General features: G+C 38.9%; 1 protein-coding gene across 1 annotated transcript in view; it reads left to right on the top strand.

The window, feature by feature from the left end:
* nktr (natural killer cell triggering receptor) overlaps positions 1-20,409 on the top strand; it is a gene marked incomplete in the record, with an annotated part of 137,988 nt that overhangs the window by 61,987 nt on the left and 55,592 nt on the right. The window contains 2 exon segments of the mRNA XM_055882226.1: positions 66-153; positions 1,572-1,723. Of these exon segments, the coding sequence (XP_055738201.1) occupies positions 66-153; positions 1,572-1,723 (240 nt within the window).

Genomic DNA, 20,409 nt, shown 5'->3' on the forward strand with positions numbered 1-20,409 from the left:
ACCTAAACTGAAAACCAAATGTCTTCCAGTTTGTTTGTCTATAATTGTGTTCATGTTATTTCCAGAACTGCGGCAGAGGCCTCCTCCCTTCCCAATGACCTGAAGCAGTCAGTCACCAAGTCTGGACGCAAGATCAAAGGCAGAGGGACGATGGTACATTATCCTATTATAACTACTACCATACTATACTAATGGTACATTATCCTATTATAACTACTACCATACTATACTAATGGTACATTATCCTATTATAACTACTACTATACTATACCAATGGTACATTATCCTATTATAACTACTACTATACTATACCAATGGTACATTATCCTATTATAACTACTACTATACTATACCAATGGTACATTGTCCTATTATAACTACTACTATACTATACCAATGGTACATTATCCTATTATAACTACTACTATACTATACCAATGGTACATTATCCTATTATAACTACTACTATACTATACCAATGGTACATTGTCCTATTATAACTACTACTATACTATACCAATGGTACATTATCCTATTATAACTACTACTATACTATACCAATGGTACATTATCCTATTATAACTACTACTATACTATACCAATGGTACATTATCCTATTATAACTACTACTATACTATACCAATGGTACATTATCCTATTATAACTACTACTATACTATACCAATGGTACATTATCCTATTATAACTACTACTATACTATACCAATGGTACATTATCCTATTATAACTACTACCATACTATACCAATGGTACATTATCCTATTATAACTACTACTATACTATACCAATGGTACATTATCCTATTATAACTACTACCATACTATACTAATGGGACATAATATTATAACTACTACTATACTATACCAATGGTACATTGTCCTATTATAACTACTACTATACTATACCAATGGTACATTGTCCTATTATAACTACTACTATACTATACCAATGGTACATTGTCCTATTATAACTACTACCATACTATACCAATGGTACATTATCCTATTATAACTACTACCATACTATACCAATGGTACATTATCCTATTATAACTACTACTATACTATACCAATGGTACATTGTCCTATTATAACTACTACTATACTATACCAATGGTACATTGTCCTATTATAACTACTACCATACTATACTAATGGGACATAATATTATAACTACTACTATACTATACCAATGGTACATTGTCCTATTATAACTACTACCATACTATACCAATGGTACATTCTCCAGTCTGAAGTCTCTCTAAAGCCCCAATGTGACTGAATCAGGACTCTGCACAAAGACATAAGATGAACGGTACAGGGACAAGATGTTTGCTGAATGTCCTGAGAAATGGTCTTTGCCTATAGGTCTGGTTTAACTGCCTAGCTCTCGTTTTGCACTGTTAGATTATTTTACATCCCCACTAAAGCAACCATTCAATGTTGACTTAATGGACATCGGGAACTCTGTGTATAAACTGGACTATCAGGGGAGGAAGTGACATGTGCAGAACGGGCAGTCTGGTTAGTTTCCTGTTCTGTTCTCTCTGCAGAGGTACCACACCCCGACGTGCTCTAAATCGCGCTCGGCTTCGGAGGAGGAGGGACAAGGAAGCAGCGAAACTCCTCCCCACTGGAAGGAGGAAATGCAGAGAACCAAGACCTACCAGCCACCCAGCGCAGAGAGATGGAGCCGAGGAGAGAAGTACACCACTGTTTCACTGTATACAATACATAGTGGAACTGCTCCATAGGGCCGGAACATTAACTACTATATACAATACATAGTGGAACTGCTCCATAGGGCCGGAAGGGCCGGAACATTAACTACTATATATAATACATAGTGGAACTGCTCCATAGGGCCGGAAACATTAACTACTATATATAATACATAGTGGAACTGCTCCATAGGGCCGGAACATTAACTACTATATATAATACATAGTGGAACTGCTCCATAGGGCCGGAACATTAACTACTATATATAATACATAGTGGAACTGCTCCATAGGGCCGGAACATTAACTACTATATACAATACATAGTGGAACTGCTCCATAGGGCCGGAACATTAACTACTATATATAATACATAGTGGAACTGCTCCATAGGGCCGGAAGGGCCGGAACATTAACTACTATATATAATACATAGTGGAACTGCTCCATAGGGCCGGAACATTAACTACTATATATAATACATAGTGGAACTGCTCCATAGGGCCGGAACATTAACTACTATATATAATACATAGTGGAACTGCTCCATAGGGCCGGAACATTAACTACTATATATAATACATAGTGGAACTGCTCCATAGGGCCGGAACATTAACTACTATATATAATACATAGTGGAACTGCTCCATAGGGCCGGAACATTAACTACTATATATAATACATAGTGGAACTGCTCCATAGGGCCGGAACATTAACTACTATATATAATACATAGTGGAACTGCTCCATAGGGCCGGAACATTAACTACTATATATAATACATAGTGGAACTGCTCCATAGGGCCGGAACATTAACTACTATATATAATACATAGTGGAACTGCTCCATAGGGCCGAGAACATTAACTACTATATATAATACATAGTGGAACTGCTCCATAGGGCCGGAACATTAACTACTATATATAATACATAGTGGAACTGCTCCATAGGGCCGGAACATTAACTACTATATATAATACATAGTGGAACTGCTCCATAGGGCCGGAACATTAACTACTATATATAATACATAGTGGAACTGCTCCATAGGGCCGGAACATTAACTACTATATATAATACATAGTGGAACTGCTCCATAGGGCCGAAACATTAACTACTATATACAATACATAGTGGAACTGCTCCATAGGGCCGGAACATTAACTACTATATATAATACATAGTGGAACTGCTCCATAGGGCCGGAACATTAACTACTATATATAATACATAGTGGAACTGCTCCATAGGGCCGGAACATTAACTACTATATATAATACATAGTGGAACTGCTCCATAGGGCCGGAACATTAACTACTATATATAATACATAGTGGAACTGCTCCATAGGGCCGGAACATTAACTACTATATATAATACATAGTGGAACTGCTCCATAGGGCCGGAACATTAACTACTATATATAATACATAGTGGAACTGCTCCATAGGGCCGGAACATTAACTACTATATATAATACATAGTGGAACTGCTCCATAGGGCCGGAACATTAACTACTATATATAATACATAGTGGAACTGCTCCATAGGGCCGGAACATTAACTACTATATATAATACATAGTGGAACTGCTCCATAGGGCCGGAACATTAACTACTATATATAATACATAGTGGAACTGCTCCATAGGGCCGAAACATTAACTACTATATATAATACATAGTGGAACTGCTCCATAGGGCCGGAACATTAACTACTATATACAATACATAGTGGAACTGCTCCATAGGGCCGGAAGGGCCGGAACATTAACTACTATATACAATACACAGTGGAACTGCTCCATAGGGCCGGAAGGGCCGGAACATTAACTACTATATATAATACATAGTGGAACTGCTCCATAGGGCCGAAACATTAACTACTATATACAATACATAGTGGAACTGCTCCATAGGGCCGGAACATTAACTACTATATACAATACATAGTGGAACTGCTCCATAGGGCCGGAAGGGCCGGAACATTAACTACTATATATAATACATAGTGGAACTGCTCCATAGGGCCGGAACATTAACTACTATATATAATACATAGTGGAACTGCTCCATAGGGCCGGAACATTAACTACTATATATAATACATAGTGGAACTGCTCCATAGGGCCGGAACATTAACTACTATATATAATACATAGTGGAACTGCTCCATAGGGCCGGAACATTAACTACTATATATAATACATAGTGGAACTGCTCCATAGGGCCGGAACATTAACTACTATATATAATACATAGTGGAACTGCTCCATAGGGCCGGAACATTAACTACTATATACAATACATAGTGGAACTGCTCCATAGGGCCGGAACATTAACTACTATATATAATACATAGTGGAACTGCTCCATAGGGCCGGAACATTAACTACTATATATAATACATAGTGGAACTGCTCCATAGGGCCGGAACATTAACTACTATATACAATACATAGTGGAACTGCTCCATAGGGCCGGAACATTAACTACTATATATAATACATAGTGGAACTGCTCCATAGGGCCGGAACATTAACTACTATATATAATACATAGTGGAACTGCTCCATAGGGCCGGAACATTAACTACTATATATAATACATAGTGGAACTGCTCCATAGGGCCGGAACATTAACTACTATATATAATACATAGTGGAACTGCTCCATAGGGCCGAAACATTAACTACTATATATAATACATAGTGGAACTGCTCCATAGGGCCGGAACATTAACTACTATATACAATACATAGTGGAACTGCTCCATAGGGCCGGAAGGGCCGGAACATTAACTACTATATATAATACATAGTGGAACTGCTCCATAGGGCCGGAACATTAACTACTATATATAATACATAGTGGAACTGCTCCATAGGGCCGGAACATTAACTACTATATATAATACATAGTGGAACTGCTCCATAGGGCCGGAACATTAACTACTATATATAATACATAGTGGAACTGCTCCATAGGGCCGGAACATTAACTACTATATATAATACATAGTGGAACTGCTCCATAGGGCCGGAACATTAACTACTATATATAATACATAGTGGAACTGCTCCATAGGGCCGGAACATTAACTACTATATATAATACATAGTGGAACTGCTCCATAGGGCCGGAACATTAACTACTATATATAATACATAGTGGAACTGCTCCATAGGGCCGGAACATTAACTACTATATATAATACATAGTGGAACTGCTCCATAGGGCCGGAACATTAACTACTATATATAATACATAGTGGAACTGCTCCATAGGGCCGAAGGGCCGGAACATTAACTACTATATATAATACATAGTGGAACTGCTCCATAGGGCCGGAACATTAACTACTATATATAATACATAGTGGAACTGCTCCATAGGGCCGGAACATTAACTACTATATATAATACATAGTGGAACTGCTCCATAGGGCCGAAACATTAACTACTATATATAATACATAGTGGAACTGCTCCATAGGGCCGGAACATTAACTACTATATATAATACATAGTGGAACTGCTCCATAGGGCCGGAACATTAACTACTATATATAATACATAGTGGAACTGCTCCATAGGGCCGGAACATTAACTACTATATATAATACATAGTGGAACTGCTCCATAGGGCCGGAACATTAACTACTATATATAATACATAGTGGAACTGCTCCATAGGGCCGGAACATTAACTACTATATATAATACATAGTGGAACTGCTCCATAGGGCCGGAACATTAACTACTATATATAATACATAGTGGAACTGCTCCATAGGGCCGGAACATTAACTACTATATATAATACATAGTGGAACTGCTCCATAGGGCCGGAACATTAACTACTATATATAATACATAGTGGAACTGCTCCATAGGGCCGGAACATTAACTACTATATATAATACATAGTGGAACTGCTCCATAGGGCCGGAACATTAACTACTATATATAATACATAGTGGAACTGCTCCATAGGGCCGAAACATTAACTACTATATACAATACATAGTGGAACTGCTCCATAGGGCCGGAACATTAACTACTATATACAATACATAGTGGAACTGCTCCATAGGGCCGGAACATTAACTACTATATATAATACATAGTGGAACTGCTCCATAGGGCCGGAACATTAACTACTATATACAATACATAGTGGAACTGCTCCATAGGGCCGGAACATTAACTACTATATATAATACATAGTGGAACTGCTCCATAGGGCCGGAACATTAACTACTATATATAATACATAGTGGAACTGCTCCATAGGGCCGGAACATTAACTACTATATACAATACATAGTGGAACTGCTCCATAGGGCCGGAACATTAACTACTATATATAATACATAGTGGAACTGCTCCATAGGGCCGGAACATTAACTACTATATATAATACATAGTGGAACTGCTCCATAGGGCCGGAAGGGCCGGAACATTAACTACTATATACAATACATAGTGGAACTGCTCCATAGGGCCGGAACATTAACTACTATATATAATACATAGTGGAACTGCTCCATAGGGCCGAAACATTAACTACTATATATAATACATAGTGGAACTGCTCCATAGGGCCGGAACATTAACTACTATATACAATACATAGTGGAACTGCTCCATAGGGCCGGAAGGGCCGGAACATTAACTACTATATACAATACATAGTGGAACTGCTCCATAGGGCCGGAACATTAACTACTATATATAATACATAGTGGAACTGCTCCATAGGGCCGAAACATTAACTACTATATACAATACATAGTGGAACTGCTCCATAGGGCCGGAACATTAACTACTATATACAATACATAGTGGAACTGCTCCATAGGGCCGGAAGGGCCGGAACATTAACTACTATATATAATACATAGTGGAACTGCTCCATAGGGCCGAAACATTAACTACTATATATAATACATAGTGGAACTGCTCCATAGGGCCGGAACATTAACTACTATATATAATACATAGTGGAACTGCTCCATAGGGCCGGAACATTAACTACTATATATAATACATAGTGGAACTGCTCCATAGGGCCGGAACATTAACTACTATATATAATACATAGTGGAACTGCTCCATAGGGCCGGAACATTAACTACTATATATAATACATAGTGGAACTGCTCCATAGGGCCGGAACATTAACTACTATATACAATACATAGTGGAACTGCTCCATAGGGCCGGAACATTAACTACTATATATAATACATAGTGGAACTGCTCCATAGGGCCGAAACATTAACTACTATATACAATACATAGTGGAACTGCTCCATAGGGCCGGAACATTAACTACTATATACAATACATAGTGGAACTGCTCCATAGGGCCGGAAGGGCCGGAACATTAACTACTATATATAATACATAGTGGAACTGCTCCATAGGGCCGGAACATTAACTACTATATATAATACATAGTGGAACTGCTCCATAGGGCCGGAACATTAACTACTATATACAATACATAGTGGAACTGCTCCATAGGGCCGAAGGCCGGAACATTAACTACTATATACAATACATAGTGGAACTGCTCCATAGGGCCGGAACATTAACTACTATATATAATACATAGTGGAACTGCTCCATAGGGCCGAAACATTAACTACTATATATAATACATAGTGGAACTGCTCCATAGGGCCGGAACATTAACTACTATATACAATACATAGTGGAACTGCTCCATAGGGCCGGAAGGGCCGGAACATTAACTACTATATACAATACATAGTGGAACTGCTCCATAGGGCCGGAAGGGCCGGAACATTAACTACTATATATAATACATAGTGGAACTGCTCCATAGGGCCGGAACATTAACTACTATATATAATACATAGTGGAACTGCTCCATAGGGCCGGAACATTAACTACTATATACAATACATAGTGGAACTGCTCCATAGGGCCGGAAGGGCCGGAACATTAACTACTATATATAATACATAGTGGAACTGCTCCATAGGGCCGGAACATTAACTACTATATATAATACATAGTGGAACTGCTCCATAGGGCCGGAACATTAACTACTATATATAATACATAGTGGAACTGCTCCATAGGGCCGGAACATTAACTACTATATATAATACATAGTGGAACTGCTCCATAGGGCCGGAACATTAACTACTATATATAATACATAGTGGAACTGCTCCATAGGGCCGGAACATTAACTACTATATATAATACATAGTGGAACTGCTCCATAGGGCCGGAACATTAACTACTATATACAATACATAGTGGAACTGCTCCATAGGGCCGGAACATTAACTACTATATATAATACATAGTGGAACTGCTCCATAGGGCCGGAACATTAACTACTATATACAATACATAGTGGAACTGCTCCATAGGGCCGGAACATTAACTACTATATACAATACATAGTGGAACTGCTCCATAGGGCCGGAAGGGCCGGAACATTAACTACTATATATAATACATAGTGGAACTGCTCCATAGGGCCGGAACATTAACTACTATATATAATACATAGTGGAACTGCTCCATAGGGCCGGAACATTAACTACTATATACAATACATAGTGGAACTGCTCCATAGGGCCGGAACATTAACTACTATATATAATACATAGTGGAACTGCTCCATAGGGCCGGAACATTAACTACTATATATAATACATAGTGGAACTGCTCCATAGGGCCGGAACATTAACTACTATATATAATACATAGTGGAACTGCTCCATAGGGCCGGAACATTAACTACTATATATAATACATAGTGGAACTGCTCCATAGGGCCGGAACATTAACTACTATATATAATACATAGTGGAACTGCTCCATAGGGCCGGAACATTAACTACTATATATAATACATAGTGGAACTGCTCCATAGGGCCGGAACATTAACTACTATATATAATACATAGTGGAACTGCTCCATAGGGCCGGAAGGGCCGGAACATTAACTACTATATATAATACATAGTGGAACTGCTCCATAGGGCCGGAACATTAACTACTATATATAATACATAGTGGAACTGCTCCATAGGGCCGGAACATTAACTACTATATATAATACATAGTGGAACTGCTCCATAGGGCCGGAACATTAACTACTATATATAATACATAGTGGAACTGCTCCATAGGGCCGGAACATTAACTACTATATATAATACATAGTGGAACTGCTCCATAGGGCCGGAACATTAACTACTATATATAATACATAGTGGAACTGCTCCATAGGGCCGGAACATTAACTACTATATATAATACATAGTGGAACTGCTCCATAGGGCCGGAACATTAACTACTATATATAATACATAGTGGAACTGCTCCATAGGGCCGGAACATTAACTACTATATATAATACATAGTGGAACTGCTCCATAGGGCCGGAACATTAACTACTATATATAATACATAGTGGAACTGCTCCATAGGGCCGGAACATTAACTACTATATATAATACATAGTGGAACTGCTCCATAGGGCCGGAACATTAACTACTATATATAATACATAGTGGAACTGCTCCATAGGGCCGGAACATTAACTACTATATATAATACATAGTGGAACTGCTCCATAGGGCCGGAAGGGCCGGAACATTAACTACTATATATAATACATAGTGGAACTGCTCCATAGGGCCGAAACATTAACTACTATATACAATACATAGTGGAACTGCTCCATAGGGCCGGAACATTAACTACTATATACAATACATAGTGGAACTGCTCCATAGGGCCGGAACATTAACTACTATATACAATACATAGTGGAACTGCTCCATAGGGCCGGAAGGGCCGGAACATTAACTACTATATATAATACATAGTGGAACTGCTCCATAGGGCCGGAACATTAACTACTATATATAATACATAGTGGAACTGCTCCATAGGGCCGAGGCCGGAACATTAACTACTATATATAATACATAGTGGAACTGCTCCATAGGGCCGGAACATTAACTACTATATATAATACATAGTGGAACTGCTCCATAGGGCCGGAACATTAACTACTATATATAATACATAGTGGAACTGCTCCATAGGGCCGGAACATTAACTACTATATATAATACATAGTGGAACTGCTCCATAGGGCCGGAACATTAACTACTATATATAATACATAGTGGAACTGCTCCATAGGGCCGGAACATTAACTACTATATATAATACATAGTGGAACTGCTCCATAGGGCCGGAACATTAACTACTATATACAATACATAGTGGAACTGCTCCATAGGGCCGGAAGGGCCGGAACATTAACTACTATATACAATACATAGTGGAACTGCTCCATAGGGCCGGAACATTAACTACTATATATAATACATAGTGGAACTGCTCCATAGGGCCGGAACATTAACTACTATATACAATACATAGTGGAACTGCTCCATAGGGCCGGAACATTAACTACTATATATAATACATAGTGGAACTGCTCCATAGGGCCGGAAGGGCCGGAACATTAACTACTATATACAATACATAGTGGAACTGCTCCATAGGGCCGGAACATTAACTACTATATATAATACATAGTGGAACTGCTCCATAGGGCCGGAACATTAACTACTATATATAATACATAGTGGAACTGCTCCATAGGGCCGGAACATTAACTACTATATATAATACATAGTGGAACTGCTCCATAGGGCCGGAACATTAACTACTATATATAATACATAGTGGAACTGCTCCATAGGGCCGGAACATTAACTACTATATATAATACATAGTGGAACTGCTCCATAGGGCCGGAACATTAACTACTATATATAATACATAGTGGAACTGCTCCATAGGGCCGGAACATTAACTACTATATATAATACATAGTGGAACTGCTCCATAGGGCCGGAACATTAACTACTATATATAATACATAGTGGAACTGCTCCATAGGGCCGGAACATTAACTACTATATATAATACATAGTGGAACTGCTCCATAGGGCCGGAACATTAACTACTATATATAATACATAGTGGAACTGCTCCATAGGGCCGGAACATTAACTACTATATATAATACATAGTGGAACTGCTCCATAGGGCCGGAACATTAACTACTATATATAATACATAGTGGAACTGCTCCATAGGGCCGGAACATTAACTACTATATATAATACATAGTGGAACTGCTCCATAGGGCCGGAACATTAACTACTATATATAATACATAGTGGAACTGCTCCATAGGGCCGGAAGGGCCGGAACATTAACTACTATATATAATACATAGTGGAACTGCTCCATAGGGCCGGAACATTAACTACTATATATAATACATAGTGGAACTGCTCCATAGGGCCGGAACATTAACTACTATATATAATACATAGTGGAACTGCTCCATAGGGCCGGAACATTAACTACTATATATAATACATAGTGGAACTGCTCCATAGGGCCGCGAACATTAACTACTATATATAATACATAGTGGAACTGCTCCATAGGGCCGGAACATTAACTACTATATATAATACATAGTGGAACTGCTCCATAGGGCCGGAACATTAACTACTATATATAATACATAGTGGAACTGCTCCATAGGGCCGGAACATTAACTACTATATATAATACATAGTGGAACTGCTCCATAGGGCCGGAACATTAACTACTATATATAATACATAGTGGAACTGCTCCATAGGGCCGGAACATTAACTACTATATATAATACATAGTGGAACTGCTCCATAGGGCCGGAACATTAACTACTATATATAATACATAGTGGAACTGCTCCATAGGGCCGGAACATTAACTACTATATATAATACATAGTGGAACTGCTCCATAGGGCCGGAACATTAACTACTATATACAATACATAGTGGAACTGCTCCATAGGGCCGGAAGGGCCGGAACATTAACTACTATATATAATACATAGTGGAACTGCTCCATAGGGCCGAAACATTAACTACTATATACAATACATAGTGGAACTGCTCCATAGGGCCGGAACATTAACTACTATATACAATACATAGTGGAACTGCTCCATAGGGCCGGAACATTAACTACTATATACAATACATAGTGGAACTGCTCCATAGGGCCGGAAGGGCCGGAACATTAACTACTATATATAATACATAGTGGAACTGCTCCATAGGGCCGGAACATTAACTACTATATATAATACATAGTGGAACTGCTCCATAGGGCCGGAACATTAACTACTATATATAATACATAGTGGAACTGCTCCATAGGGCCGGAACATTAACTACTATATATAATACATAGTGGAACTGCTCCATAGGGCCGGAACATTAACTACTATATATAATACATAGTGGAACTGCTCCATAGGGCCGGAACATTAACTACTATATATAATACATAGTGGAACTGCTCCATAGGGCCGGAACATTAACTACTATATATAATACATAGTGGAACTGCTCCATAGGGCCGGAACATTAACTACTATATACAATACATAGTGGAACTGCTCCATAGGGCCGGAAGGGCCGGAACATTAACTACTATATACAATACATAGTGGAACTGCTCCATAGGGCCGGAACATTAACTACTATATATAATACATAGTGGAACTGCTCCATAGGGCCGGAACATTAACTACTATATACAATACATAGTGGAACTGCTCCATAGGGCCGGAACATTAACTACTATATATAATACATAGTGGAACTGCTCCATAGGGCCGGAAGGGCCGGAACATTAACTACTATATACAATACATAGTGGAACTGCTCCATAGGGCCGGAACATTAACTACTATATACAATACATAGTGGAACTGCTCCATAGGGCCGGAACATTAACTACTATATACAATACATAGTGGAACTGCTCCATAGGGCCGGAACATTAACTACTATATATAATACATAGTGGAACTGCTCCATAGGGCCGAAAGGGCCGGAACATTAACTACTATATATAATACATAGTGGAACTGCTCCATAGGGCCGGAACATTAACTACTATATATAATACATAGTGGAACTGCTCCATAGGGCCGGAAGGGCCGGAACATTAACTACTATATATAATACATAGTGGAACTGCTCCATAGGGCCGGAACATTAACTACTATATATAATACATAGTGGAACTGCTCCATAGGGCCGGAACATTAACTACTATATATAATACATAGTGGAACTGCTCCATAGGGCCGGAAGGGCCGGAACATTAACTACTATATATAATACATAGTGGAACTGCTCCATAGGGCCGGAACATTAACTACTATATACAATACATAGTGGAACTGCTCCATAGGGCCGGAACATTAACTACTATATACAATACATAGTGGAACTGCTCCATAGGGCCGGAACATTAACTACTATATATAATACATAGTGGAACTGCTCCATAGGGCCGGAAGGGCCGGAACATTAACTACTATATATAATACATAGTGGAACTGCTCCATAGGGCCGGAACATTAACTACTATATATAATACATAGTGGAACTGCTCCATAGGGCCGGAACATTAACTACTATATATAATACATAGTGGAACTGCTCCATAGGGCCGGAACATTAACTACTATATACAATACATAGTGGAACTGCTCCATAGGGCCGGAACATTAACTACTATATACAATACATAGTGGAACTGCTCCATAGGGCCGGAACATTAACTACTATATATAATACATAGTGGAACTGCTCCATAGGGCCGGAACATTAACTACTATATATAATACATAGTGGAACTGCTCCATAGGGCCGAAAGGGCCGGAACATTAACTACTATATACAATACATAGTGGAACTGCTCCATAGGGCCGAAAGGGCCGGAACATTAACTACTATATACAATACATAGTGGAACTGCTCCATAGGGCCGGAAGGGCCGGAACATTAACTACTATATATAATACATAGTGGAACTGCTCCATAGGGCCGGAACATTAACTACTATATATAATACATAGTGGAACTGCTCCATAGGGCCGGAACATTAACTACTATATATAATACATAGTGGAACTGCTCCATAGGGCCGGAACATTAACTACTATATACAATACATAGTGGAACTGCTCCATAGGGCCGGAACATTAACTACTATATATAATACATAGTGGAACTGCTCCATAGGGCCGGAACATTAACTACTATATATAATACATAGTGGAACTGCTCCATAGGGCCGGAACATTAACTACTATATATAATACATAGTGGAACTGCTCCATAGGGCCGGAACATTAACTACTATATATAATACATAGTGGAACTGCTCCATAGGGCCGGAACATTAACTACTATATATAATACATAGTGGAACTGCTCCATAGGGCCGGAACATTAACTACTATATATAATACATAGTGGAACTGCTCCATAGGGCCGGAACATTAACTACTATATATAATACATAGTGGAACTGCTCCATAGGGCCGGAACATTAACTACTATATATAATACATAGTGGAACTGCTCCATAGGGCCGGAACATTAACTACTATATATAATACATAGTGGAACTGCTCCATAGGGCCGGAACATTAACTACTATATATAATACATAGTGGAACTGCTCCATAGGGCCGGAACATTAACTACTATATATAATACATAGTGGAACTGCTCCATAGGGCCGGAACATTAACTACTATATATAATACATAGTGGAACTGCTCCATAGGGCCGGAACATTAACTACTATATATAATACATAGTGGAACTGCTCCATAGGGCCGGAACATTAACTACTATATATAATACATAGTGGAACTGCTCCATAGGGCCGGAACATTAACTACTATATATAATACATAGTGGAACTGCTCCATAGGGCCGGAACATTAACTACTATATATAATACATAGTGGAACTGCTCCATAGGGCCGGAACATTAACTACTATATATAATACATAGTGGAACTGCTCCATAGGGCCGGAACATTAACTACTATATATAATACATAGTGGAACTGCTCCATAGGGCCGGAACATTAACTACTATATATAATACATAGTGGAACTGCTCCATAGGGCCGGAACATTAACTACTATATATAATACATAGTGGAACTGCTCCATAGGGCCGGAAGGGCCGGAACATTAACTACTATATATAATACATAGTGGAACTGCTCCATAGGGCCGGAACATTAACTACTATATATAATACATAGTGGAACTGCTCCATAGGGCCGGAACATTAACTACTATATATAATACATAGTGGAACTGCTCCATAGGGCCGGAACATTAACTACTATATATAATACATAGTGGAACTGCTCCATAGGGCCGGAACATTAACTACTATATATAATACATAGTGGAACTGCTCCATAGGGCCGGAACATTAACTACTATATATAATACATAGTGGAACTGCTCCATAGGGCCGGAACATTAACTACTATATATAATACATAGTGGAACTGCTCCATAGGGCCGGAACATTAACTACTATATATAATACATAGTGGAACTGCTCCATAGGGCCGGAACATTAACTACTATATATAATACATAGTGGAACTGCTCCATAGGGCCGGAACATTAACTACTATATATAATACATAGTGGAACTGCTCCATAGGGCCGGAACATTAACTACTATATATAATACATAGTGGAACTGCTCCATAGGGCCGGAACATTAACTACTATATATAATACATAGTGGAACTGCTCCATAGGGCCGGAACATTAACTACTATATATAATACATAGTGGAACTGCTCCATAGGGCCGGAACATTAACTACTATATATAATACATAGTGGAACTGCTCCATAGGGCCGGAACATTAACTACTATATATAATACATAGTGGAACTGCTCCATAGGGCCGGAACATTAACTACTATATATAATACATAGTGGAACTGCTCCATAGGGCCGGAACATTAACTACTATATATAATACATAGTGGAACTGCTCCATAGGGCCGGAACATTAACTACTATATATAATACATAGTGGAACTGCTCCATAGGGCCGGAACATTAACTACTATATATAATACATAGTGGAACTGCTCCATAGGGCCGGAACATTAACTACTATATATAATACATAGTGGAACTGCTCCATAGGGCCGGAACATTAACTACTATATATAATACATAGTGGAACTGCTCCATAGGGCCGGAACATTAACTACTATATATAATACATAGTGGAACTGCTCCATAGGGCCGGAACATTAACTACTATATATAATACATAGTGGAACTGCTCCATAGGGCCGGAACATTAACTACTATATATAATACATAGTGGAACTGCTCCATAGGGCCGGAACATTAACTACTATATATAATACATAGTGGAACTGCTCCATAGGGCCGGAACATTAACTACTATATATAATACATAGTGGAACTGCTCCATAGGGCCGGAAGGGCCGGAACATTAACTACTATATATAATACATAGTGGAACTGCTCCATAGGGCCGGAACATTAACTACTATATATAATACATAGTGGAACTGCTCCATAGGGCCGGAACATTAACTACTATATATAATACATAGTGGAACTGCTCCATAGGGCCGGAACATTAACTACTATATATAATACATAGTGGAACTGCTCCATAGGGCCGGAACATTAACTACTATATATAATACATAGTGGAACTGCTCCATAGGGCCGAGAACATTAACTACTATATATAATACATAGTGGAACTGCTCCATAGGGCCGGAACATTAACTACTATATACAATACATAGTGGAACTGCTCCATAGGGCCGGAACATTAACTACTATATATAATACATAGTGGAACTGCTCCATAGGGCCGAGGCCGGAACATTAACTACTATATATAATACATAGTGGAACTGCTCCATAGGGCCGAAACATTAACTACTATATACAATACATAGTGGAACTGCTCCATAGGGCCGGAACATTAACTACTATATATAATACATAGTGGAACTGCTCCATAGGGCCGAAGGGCCGGAACATTAACTACTATATATAATACATAGTGGAACTGCTCCATAGGGCCGGAACATTAACTACTATATATAATACATAGTGGAACTGCTCCATAGGGCCGAAACATTAACTACTATATATAATACATAGTGGAACTGCTCCATAGGGCCGAAAGGGCCGGAACATTAACTACTATATATAATACATAGTGGAACTGCTCCATAGGGCCGGAACATTAACTACTATATATAATACATAGTGGAACTGCTCCATAGGGCCGGAACATTAACTACTATATATAATACATAGTGGAACTGCTCCATAGGGCCGGAACATTAACTACTATATATAATACATAGTGGAACTGCTCCATAGGGCCGGAACATTAACTACTATATATAATACATAGTGGAACTGCTCCATAGGGCCGGAACATTAACTACTATATATAATACATAGTGGAACTGCTCCATAGGGCCGGAACATTAACTACTATATATAATACATAGTGGAACTGCTCCATAGGGCCGGAACATTAACTACTATATATAATACATAGTGGAACTGCTCCATAGGGCCGGAACATTAACTACTATATATAATACATAGTGGAACTGCTCCATAGGGCCGGAACATTAACTACTATATATAATACATAGTGGAACTGCTCCATAGGGCCGGAACATTAACTACTATATATAATACATAGTGGAACTGCTCCATAGGGCCGGAACATTAACTACTATATACAATACATAGTGGAACTGCTCCATAGGGCCGAAAGGGCCGGAACATTAACTACTATATATAATACATAGTGGAACTGCTCCATAGGGCCGGAACATTAACTACTATATATAATACATAGTGGAACTGCTCCATAGGGCCGGAACATTAACTACTATATATAATACATAGTGGAACTGCTCCATAGGGCCGAAGGGCCGGAACATTAACTACTATATATAATACATAGTGGAACTGCTCCATAGGGCCGGAACATTAACTACTATATATAATACATAGTGGAACTGCTCCATAGGGCCGGAACATTAACTACTATATATAATACATAGTGGAACTGCTCCATAGGGCCGAAAGGGCCGGAACATTAACTACTATATATAATACATAGTGGAACTGCTCCATAGGGCCGGAACATTAACTACTATATATAATACATAGTGGAACTGCTCCATAGGGCCGGAAGGGCCGGAACATTAACTACTATATATAATACATAGTGGAACTGCTCCATAGGGCCGGAAGGGCCGGAACATTAACTACTATATATAATACATAGTGGAACTGCTCCATAGGGCCGGAACATTAACTACTATATATAATACATAGTGGAACTGCTCCATAGGGCCGAGGCCGGAACATTAACTACTATATACAATACATAGTGGAACTGCTCCATAGGGCCGGAACATTAACTACTATATATAATACATAGTGGAACTGCTCCATAGGGCCGGAAGGGCCGGAACATTAACTACTATATACAATACATAGTGGAACTGCTCCATAGGGCCGGAAGGGCCGGAACATTAACTACTATATATAATACATAGTGGAACTGCTCCATAGGGCCGGAACATTAACTACTATATATAATACATAGTGGAACTGCTCCATAGGGCCGGAACATTAACTACTATATATAATACATAGTGGAACTGCTCCATAGGGCCGGAACATTAACTACTATATATAATACATAGTGGAACTGCTCCATAGGGCCGAAGGGCCGGAACATTAACTACTATATATAATACATAGTGGAACTGCTCCATAGGGCCGGAACATTAACTACTATATATAATACATAGTGGAACTGCTCCATAGGGCCGGAACATTAACTACTATATATAATACATAGTGGAACTGCTCCATAGGGCCGGAACATTAACTACTATATATAATACATAGTGGAACTGCTCCATAGGGCCGGAACATTAACTACTATATATAATACATAGTGGAACTGCTCCATAGGGCCGAAGGGCCGGAACATTAACTACTATATATAATACATAGTGGAACTGCTCCATAGGGCCGGAACATTAACTACTATATATAATACATAGTGGAACTGCTCCATAGGGCCGGAACATTAACTACTATATATAATACATAGTGGAACTGCTCCATAGGGCCGGAAGGGCCGGAACATTAACTACTATATATAATACATAGTGGAACTGCTCCATAGGGCCGAAACATTAACTACTATATATAATACATAGTGGAACTGCTCCATAGGGCCGGAAGGGCCGGAACATTAACTACTATATATAATACATAGTGGAACTGCTCCATAGGGCCGGAACATTAACTACTATATATAATACATAGTGGAACTGCTCCATAGGGCCGGAACATTAACTACTATATATAATACATAGTGGAACTGCTCCATAGGGCCGGAACATTAACTACTATATATAATACATAGTGGAACTGCTCCATAGGGCCGGAACATTAACTACTATATATAATACATAGTGGAACTGCTCCATAGGGCCGAAACATTAACTACTATATACAATACATAGTGGAACTGCTCCATAGGGCCGAAACATTAACTACTATATATAATACATAGTGGAACTGCTCCATAGGGCCGGAACATTAACTACTATATATAATACATAGTGGAACTGCTCCATAGGGCCGGAAGGGCCGGAACATTAACTACTATATATAATACATAGTGGAACTGCTCCATAGGGCCGGAAGGGCCGGAACATTAACTACTATATATAATACATAGTGGAACTGCTCCATAGGGCCGGAACATTAACTACTATATATAATACATAGTGGAACTGCTCCATAGGGCCGGAACATTAACTACTATATATAATACATAGTGGAACTGCTCCATAGGGCCGGAAGGGCCGGAACATTAACTACTATATACAATACATAGTGGAACTGCTCCATAGGGCCGGAAGGGCCGGAACATTAACTACTATATATAATACATAGTGGAACTGCTCCATAGGGCCGGAACATTAACTACTATATATAATACATAGTGGAACTGCTCCATAGGGCCGGAACATTAACTACTATATATAATACATAGTGGAACTGCTCCATAGGGCCGAAACATTAACTACTATATACAATACATAGTGGAACTGCTCCATAGGGCCGAAACATTAACTACTATATACAATACATAGTGGAACTGCTCCATAGGGCCGGAAGGGCCGGAACATTAACTACTATATATAATACATAGTGGAACTGCTCCATAGGGCCGAAACATTAACTACTATATACAATACATAGTGGAACTGCTCCATAGGGCCGGAACATTAACTACTATATACAATACATAGTGGAACTGCTCCATAGGGCCGAAACATTAACTACTATATATAATACATAGTGGAACTGCTCCATAGGGCCGAAACATTAACTACTATATATAATACATAGTGGAACTGCTCCATAGGGCCGGAACATTAACTACTATATATAATACATAGTGGAACTGCTCCATAGGGCCGGAACATTAACTACTATATATAATACATAGTGGAACTGCTCCATAGGGCCGGAACATTAACTACTATATATAATACATAGTGGAACTGCTCCATAGGGCCGGAACATTAACTACTATATATAATACATAGTGGAACTGCTC

The sequence above is a fragment of the Salvelinus fontinalis genome, chromosome 25, assembly GCF_029448725.1.
Source record: "Salvelinus fontinalis isolate EN_2023a chromosome 25, ASM2944872v1, whole genome shotgun sequence".
NCBI lineage: Eukaryota > Metazoa > Chordata > Actinopteri > Salmoniformes > Salmonidae > Salvelinus > Salvelinus fontinalis.